This window comes from Mandrillus leucophaeus, unplaced genomic scaffold, assembly GCF_000951045.1.
Source record: "Mandrillus leucophaeus isolate KB7577 unplaced genomic scaffold, Mleu.le_1.0 Scaffold643, whole genome shotgun sequence".
Lineage (NCBI taxonomy): Eukaryota > Metazoa > Chordata > Mammalia > Primates > Cercopithecidae > Mandrillus > Mandrillus leucophaeus.
The window spans coordinates 2,040,379-2,049,391 of NW_012106953.1; the positions used below are offsets into that span (position 1 = coordinate 2,040,379).

The 9,013-nt window shown below is 35.0% G+C and overlaps 1 protein-coding gene across 2 annotated transcripts in view; it reads right to left on the bottom strand.

The window, feature by feature from the left end:
- Positions 1 to 1,223: 1,223 nt before the first annotated feature.
- Positions 1,224 to 9,013, bottom strand: part of CCDC82 (coiled-coil domain containing 82) — a 30,179-nt gene continuing 22,389 nt past the window's right edge. For both annotated transcript variants that reach the window (XM_012000957.1, XM_012000956.1), the window contains 2 exons: positions 7,775 to 7,957; positions 1,224 to 2,154 (listed from right to left, as the gene is read on the bottom strand). In XM_012000957.1, the coding sequence (XP_011856347.1) occupies positions 2,089 to 2,154; positions 7,775 to 7,957 (249 nt within the window). In that variant the 3' untranslated portion in view covers positions 1,224 to 2,088. The remainder of the gene's footprint in view (positions 2,155 to 7,774; positions 7,958 to 9,013) is intronic.

The window sequence follows — 9,013 nt, forward strand, 5'->3', positions numbered from 1 at the left end:
CCTTTCTTTTGATGTTACCACAACCTAAAAGCCTCTTGTATTTTCCAGATTCCTACAAAGTAGCATGCTTGGTTGCAGTGACCTTAGACATCAGACAAACTACCTATAAGCATTTTATGATCAACAGGGAGCTGTTCCAATAGGAAAAGTGCTTCAAGCCAGCAAGATAGTTGATCCAGATAAGTCCTTGGAATTATTAGTACCTTAATTTACAAATTAACTGCATGCTGTTAAAAGAAAGAGATGTATTTTAAGATTACTCTTCAGTCATCTCAAGCTTGTTTGTAATGTCCCATATGATAACTGATGCTTCTAGGTAATTGGAGATACTTTAGAGATCATTTTTTTTTCATTTTTTCTGGCCTTCCTTTTTATAAATCATCTGTGATCTTTTACCATTCCTCCTTGACTATCACTTCTAACTCTGCCTTGCTTTTTTTAGGGGACACTGTCCCTTCATCTTCACCTTTCAATAACGGCTTTACTTTTACTCCCTGGAATTTAGTTAAGAATTATTTTCTCATATGCCAGGGAAATATGAATAAGAATACAGATATGTAGGGATGTAGGGCAGGCACGGTGGCTCATGACTGTAATCACATCACTCTGAGAAGCTGAGGTGGGTGGATCACCTGAAGTCAGGAGTTCAAGACCAGCCTGGACAACATGGTGAAACCCCATCTCTACTAAAAAATACAAAATTAGCCAGGTGTAGTGATGCATGCCTGTAATCCCAGCTACTCAGGAGGCTGAGGTGGGAGAATCACTTGAACCCAGGAGGCACAGGTTGCAGTGAGTAGAGATCATGCCATTGTACGCCAGCCTGGGTGAAACTCTATCTCAAAAAAAAAAAAAAAATATAGATATGTGAAATTTCCATTTCACAATGTTTGAAAGAGGTATGCACTCCTCATTAAACATTAAACATCAGCATCAGTACTTTCACCACATTGTGAGTTTTTTCCACCCCATTTGTTTACAATAATAATATGGATAATTTCAGAAAATGAATTGTAGAAAATATTAACTAATTTCCATATATGAGCTTAACGTAGCTTTTTATGGATACGTACATTACGGTCCATGCTATGAGTCACATAATAGATGAATCCAAGTTCAACCAATACTTCCATTAAGAAAAAAGTATCTAAAGTTCCACAGTAGAATAGATCCTACTAGAACATCACTTTTAAGAATTAAAAATACAGAACAGACAGGGTTCATTTGTTCACTCTGCAACCATTTTACTTTATTACTTTATGGGAAAATTTAGATGTGCAAAGCAATGCAGCTACCAAAATATGCTTTCCAAGTGCTTCTGGCTGAGTTTGTCTCTTTTAGCAGTTCTGACCCTAAGATATATACTTATATGGAAAAAGCTATGGATAAAAATAAATAAAACACATCTTAATCATCCACATATAGACAAAATTGAATAAAAAAGTAAGAACATTACAAAGCATGAAAATGTATATAAAATTATTCCTGAATGTGAGGGCTGAAAGACTCTGGAGGCCTGAAATCTATTTGAAAGAGAAACTTTCAAGAAAAGGAAAAAAGCATTCCTCTACTTCGAATAGATATGCTATGATCTGATTCTGAAGCAAGGGGATTGAACTGAATGATATATTGAGGTTTCTTCCATGGTCCACTGATTTAGATGATAGCAGTAAAAAATATATCAGTGAAAATCATTTAATACTGTAAAAGGACAGGAATTCAGTAAAACTACATGTAGATATTAGTCTAAATACATTTTTAAAATACAACATATTTTGACTGAACTGACAGGATATGAACAGCTCATTCACTTGACAGTCATCTGTTATAAAGCCATTATTATGTAACTTTAAAATATATTTACAGACTTAAAAATTAAGATAATGCTTTTATGTACATCAGATAAAAGTTTAGAGTGTAGAGTACCATTTCACAGGAATTAAGATAATTATGTTTTAAACAAAATATTTTTCCACGAAGATATAGATAAAATGTATAAATTTGTCACATGATACAGAAAAACAAGAATCATGATCTTCACATTTACAGGAATTTAAAAAATCTTCTCTGATGGAAATGTGTTACAATTCAGTCAAACTTCTCTCCTTGAAAGTAATCCGCAGAATTGAGATATTCTTCAAGTTGACCATATTTCTGCATATACAATAGAAAAGCTAGTTATTTTACTCAAAGCAATGAAGATAAACTGGGCCTTTGCAAACTACAGACACAATTAAGATAAGTTCATTTCATGGTAATCATGAACAAAAATCTTTTTATGATAAACAGGAACTTAATTTCAAATAAGTATTTCTAACTCACAGAAAGCACTAGAAAGAGATCAAAGTGAATATTATTAATTTTGTAACTGTGCTTTAAATTATAATTTTTCTTTCTTTCTTTTTTTTTTTTTTTTGAGACAGAGTCTCGCTCTGTCGCCTAGGCTGGAGTGCAGTGGCCGGATCTCAGCTCACTGCAAGCTCGGTCTCCCGGGTTTACGCCATTCTCCTGCCTCAGCCTCCCGAGTAGCCAGGACTACAGGCGCCCGCCACCTTGCCCAGCTAGTTTTTTTGTATTTTTTAGTAGAGACGGGGTTTCACCGTGTTAGCCAGGATGGTCTCGATCTCCTGACCTCGTGATCTGCCCGTCTCGGCCTCCCAAAGTGCTGGGATTACAGGCTTGAGCCACTGCGCCCAGCCATAATTTTTCTATTATTATGCTTAGAGTAGAAATGTAGTAACCTCAATAACTTAATAAAAAGTTTGTTGAACATACATATCAAAGGCTCTGCTAATGACTGTCTGGGTACAATATTTAAAAAAAATACTTTCCCTGCCCCTAAGGAGAATAGAGTTCAGTAGTAATACACCAGTAATAATCAGTAGTAAGTGCCAAAAAAGGTACAGACACTGTCATGAGAGTTGAGAAGAGAGGTCATGGTTAGTTGAGGTAAGCAGCAAAGAGTGGCATTTAAATTGTCCTGGAAAAAGAGATTTGGTAGGCAAAGAGTTGATGGCAAGAATCTTCAGTAAGAGACAATAGTCCATCCAAGTGACACGACAAGAAAACATGGGATTTGACTACAACCTAGGTATTTTTAGGAGAACAGAGAGAGCTACGACTGAACCAAAGAGACTGAGTTCAGAGAATAAAAATTATAAAATACTGGTTAAAGAATTGAACAATCACTTGACAGGAAATGGAAAGTTGCTAAAGGTTTTGGAGCGGGGGACTGAACTGATCTAAGGTGTATTTTAAGAAAATTGGTAAAACATTCATTCTAGAATAGTTCAGCAACTAGTTATGGGTGTGTGACAACAATTTAGGTCATGAGGGCTCAAATTTGAGTGATAGCAATGAAGATGAAGAGTTAAGAACAAAGTAGAACAAGTTAAGAGAGGAGTCAAGAATGATTTAGAGATTTCAAAGTTGACAGAGTAGAATAATGGCAGAGTTATTTTGCAGGCTGTTTGTGGGAGGGAAGGAGATACATGATTTCAGTTTCAGACATATAGAGTTCAAAGTATTTACTTCAGTGAGGGGATTAATGACATACTAGTTTCTTGACTCTGTTTATGAACTCTGTTTCTATCTTCAGTGAAATGAGAGAGGATCCTGGTGACCCTGACTTTTGTGGTGATAGGGACCTACAGAAGGGAATGTGAGAAGTGCATTTTCATTCTAGACATTGAAGGCCATGAAACTCTTTTTTACAACCCTATGATATCTCACTGGATCTCCTTCGAAGGAAAGATGGAAGCACATTAACAGAAGGGGAAATATCTTAGGGACTAGTTAGGAATTTTCTTCAACCTAGTACTTAGGTAGGTTTTATTAGATACAAGTAAAGTACTCTAGGATTAGAAACCTATACTTTAAAAGTTTGACTGTTTCTATGCTTTTCATATTACCTTTCTTCATATCCTCTTTATTATTTATTAAATTACTTTTGGAAAATTAAAAATTAAAAAAAATTATTTTAAGAGGCAGGGCCTCACTATCTTGCTCAGGCTGGCCTTGAACTCCTGGGTTCAGGCGATTCTACCACCTCAGCCTCCCAAGTAGCTGCGACTACAGCTGTGTACCACCACACACACCTAGGACAATTAAAATCTATCTCAGCTATACTAAGATTAGAGGAAGGAAACCCTTTCCTTGCTTTCATTGCAAGTAACAGCTAAGATTAATCGATCACTTACTAATTGCTAGGTCCTATACTAAATGCTTAAAATGTGTTACACATCTAATCTCCACAATCAAAACCCTAATTATTATTACTGCTTTAGTTCCTACTTTACAGATGAGAAAACTTAGGCTTAGAGAAATAAAATAGTTTGCTCCCAAATTCTACTGCTAGTAAGGCAAAGTAAATACTTAAGCCTATACTTCTAAGCAGTATAGTATAGTATATGCTGTTTCTGAGATTTAAATGGTGTGACTAGGACGCAGCTGTGGCAAGAAAAAAATAAATAAAAACTTGAAAAGGAAAGTGAAACTCACAGACATTGCAGTTAGTATTACTCTGCCATCCTCTCCACCTAAAGATGCTGCTCTCATAATTCTTTACTAAAAATTTGGAGGGTTTTAATACTGAAGACTACTTATTTTAATAGTGAAGAGACTACTCTCTTACAACACCTGATGAACCTACTGACGAAAACAGTTGGAACTGTGGAAATGAAGTGTGGGAAAGAGGTCAGAATATAAGAAGAGTTTGGAATCTTCTACTCAGAAGTAGCAACTAGAACTCAGAAGGGAATTGATTTGCCAAGGAAACTTTGAAAGGATGAGGACAGAATTCAGTGTTAACAGGTACTTTTTAGCAGTGATTCTCAAACTTTTATTTACTTAAGAATCACCAATGCTAAAAATACTGGATGTTTAACATCCACAAGGATTGTCATTCAATATATCTGGGATGAGGCTAGGGGATTATACATTTTTCAAAAACTTCTAGGTGATTCTGACATACGTAGTTTAGAGCCATGTTTTGAGAAACATCAGTTTAAGGGGTGGGGAAAAAAAGGACAAGGGAAAAAGTTAAAAAGGAAGGGAAAGAGAAGAAATGAGAAGCCTTTAAGGAAGGCAAGGGATATCTAATTACAATTTTAAATTATTATGTATATGACAATATTTATCAATACATTTAAAATTTACATACAACTGTCACTTATAACAGTTTTACATACAGTATTTACAGTAGGAATGGGCCTTTGATACTTCTATTGACATGCTTTCTTTACTACCTGGTGTTCATGCATCCACCAGCCAATCCCAACAATCCTATCTTCAACTTTCCAGGAAATCCCATCATCATATACACTTTCTTCTTAACGAACAAATATTCATTGGAATTTTGCCAGTACCATATTAGAGTATGTTATTGAACTCTTCTTTAGAATAAGACATAACTATGTTTATCAAATATTTTCATTTTATTATAATTTTCCTATTATTTGTACTTTTCTTAAACTCAAGTTGCTCCTACACCCCTTTAGTATCATTACATTAAAAATAGATCACCCTAGTTCAACCTTTAGAAGGAAGAACAAAAAGAATGGAGTCAGTCTAGTTGGCATGTCTTTGGGAAGACATGCTGAGACATCCTGAGATAATTAAAGTAAAATGGCTGAAGAAGCAGGTAAGGGAAAAAGTAAGGTGTGGAATACAAGCTGGAGGCAGAAAGACAGGAACAAATAGTACGTGTAAGGCAAAAAAGGGGTTGATATAATTGGGAAATATGAGCAGAAAGTGCCATGGAGATGGCATTCAAGTAACACTGAGCCCCAGGCATTCTAAAGGGTTAGAATAACTGTGACTACCAGACTGTAGCTAAAGGCAGCACACATCACAAAGCACATGCAGTGCTATCACTCAAAGGCGCACAGTGAGAGGGACAGACAGAGTGAGGATGGGAAATGTCAGAGCACTTGACAAATTTTGAAATTTCATCACAGCACAAAAAGCTGCAAATGGGTTTATATTGGCTATAAACTTCCGTGGTTTCTAGGAAATCTTTTGAGAAAAACTAGGAAAAAATTTTTTAAGTGGAGAAATCTCAAATAAAATGAAGGTCTTTGGTATTTTCATGTGGAAAAAATGTGCATATTGTCCTAGACATGCACAATCTTGAAATATTATTTCAATGCCTAATGTTATTCAATATTATTTCAATGCTAAATGTTATTCTTTATGTTTAACATGACACTTGGTTTTCTTGAAAAGAAAGCCTAAGCTCCTTTCTTTTCCTAAGAAAAGAAAGCCAAGTGTTATATTATGCATAAAGAATAATGTTTTTTAAAATTCCAGGTCCTTCTGGTGTCCTAAACCTTGTTAAGCTTTTTCTAGGATACATGATTTGGAAATGCTTTTTTCTTCAAGAAGTTTAATGTTCTTCCCCACATATGATACTATTATATAACATATACAGTATATGCACAGTGATTTTTCTGTACCTAGTATCCAATTCTTTATAACTGTGCTATCCCAATAGGTTTTGCAATTCCACTAGAGGACTGGCAACACTTAAAGGCATCAATAAAAGCATTTAAGAATTTGATGTTGTCTAGGAAAATGAAGACGGAAAGTTACTGAGTAAGTGATTGCTCTCTGCTAAGGCAAATGAAAAAGTATGGATAAGGGGAGAGAAACATTTGGAGTAGGAGAAGTAGAAGCAAAGTAAATGGCAAAAAGCTGAAGAGAGTAAAATGATAGAAAGAAGACTTAAGGATCAAGATGTGGGAGGCAGGCAAGATCACTGGGTGGTGGTTTGTGGTGGGAGAATAATTGTCAAAGGGAAACCAATAATAATGTCATTCTCTAGACTGGGAGACCTCCACTAAACATGACATGTGCTAAAAAAGTTTCTTTCCCTCTGCCTAAGCTCTCTTGCCTTATTTTTTATACTCCTCTTTTACAAATTTCCCTATGATATAATCCAGGCAATGGATCTCAAGTCAGGCTTTTTTCTTTTCTTTTAAAGATTAAATGTTGATAAGAGTTGCCTGAAAATCTACTATTTGTTCTCTTATACATTCATGTAACTAGACTTGTTTTAGAAGACTGCAGTTGTATTAGCATTCTTTCCATATACCATAAACAATCCTAAAAGCTCTGTGAGCAGACCAGAGCTTATGAGCTGCCAGCAGATCTTCGGGAATCCAGTGCACTCTTCAAAACCCCCACTTTACTCCTTATATCAAATTTAGTGATCAATAGGATATGGGGGAATCAAAATCAGTGCCATGGCCTGAAACCTCTACACTCCCCTCGACCTTCAGTTAGTGCTCACTGCTCAGTCCCATGTCCTCAAGAAGAGGATGTGGGTGGTATTAGAAATGGCAGCCGAGATCCTTTCCTCAGACTGGCACCAGGTGCTTCTTCACTCTCAGGTCACAAGAACTGTTCTAAAGAATAGGAAGCAGACAAGCAGAGGTGAGTCCTATACTCTGTCAAAAAAAATAAATCAGGGGACTTAATATATATGTAAGCAATACATACATAAAAGCGAAAGGACAGAGGTCCTTCAATAAAGGACAGTATTAATGCTTATTAAAATTTATCTGATGGGCCAAGTGAATCCTTAGAACATCAGGACATCTATTCAGAAGGACAATGATAAGCATGAAAGGAATGAGTGGAAGAAGAGAAAATACAAAGGAGAGAAGAAAGAGATTACCTTAAATGTCACTATCTTCTAATAATTTGTTTCCTTTTGCTGATCACAATTAGGCTTCAGAATCTACATGATGAGATTGTCATATATTCACCTTACCTTCTCAATCCAGCCTCTTTCTTTTGACTGCTTGAAAATTCTTTCCACTGTTTCTTTAACTTGTTCATCTTTAACTTCTGTCTTTGCAATAGAGCAACATTCCTGGTATAGTTTGAATTTAAAATGTTTCAGTTTATGATAAATTCTGGTACGGTCGGCACAAATTCTGCCAACAGTGAACACCTAAATCAAGAAATAAAGATTATTATCTGACAAATGAAGTGAATAATATGGTAATGAATATATATCCTTTCTTGATTTTGAATTTTCTTTAGTAGTAGAATCAAAATGCATTGTTAACTTTAAATGTTTACACAATTATTCCTTTACCTTCTCTTAATTATACCACTAGTCAAACACTGAGCACCTGAGAGGTTTCAAATATTGGGCTAGGCACTAGAGATATATAAATAAAATATTTATTACCTGTATTAGGGACATTACAGTTTTGAGAGAAAGACAAATGTTACAAAACAACAGGAAAAATGCTATGTCCAAGATGCTATCAAAATGCTAGCGAGGAAGGGCACTTCGCCCAATCCAGAGAGGAGAAAAGTCCCCAAGCAGATCAAGCTTGAACTAAATCTTAAAAACACAAGAGTTTTCCAAGTTTGGGAAAAAAAGAGAAATGGCTTTAATGTAAGGCAGAATGATGGGCAAAGTAAAAAAAAAAAAAAAAAAAAAAAAAGGCATGAAAAGTATTATAAGTCCATATTTACGAAGTTAAAAATGCCTGGATTATAATAATTTTCTAGGTATAAGCAACATGTAAAACTGAAACAAACTCTTACACCAAAATTAAGTATTGGCATTGTTTTACTACTTTTCTTCTCCCCCGCCCCAAAAAATGATGTAAAGTAAAAAAATAACTGTGTTTAGGCATACTGGTTGCTTTACTTAAGGTGTTATATATGAATAAGACATTAATATTTTGCTGTCAGTCAGCTATGAGAATTTTAATTCCTACGTTTATATGGCCTTCTATAATTCTATGATTAAAACTCTTTTTTATGAAATCAAACCACCAGAACCCTTCTCTTTCAGAATGTTTTGAATGTTTCAAGTTTGTTATGCAAACCTATAGCTAAAATAGGAAGACAGTCTTACTGCACTGACCAAATTATTTATATATGTGTATATATAAAAATATATATAAAGAGCAAAACTCCATCTCGGGAGGAAAGTATATAATATATAAAATACATGTTATATATAATATATAACATACATAAAATATAT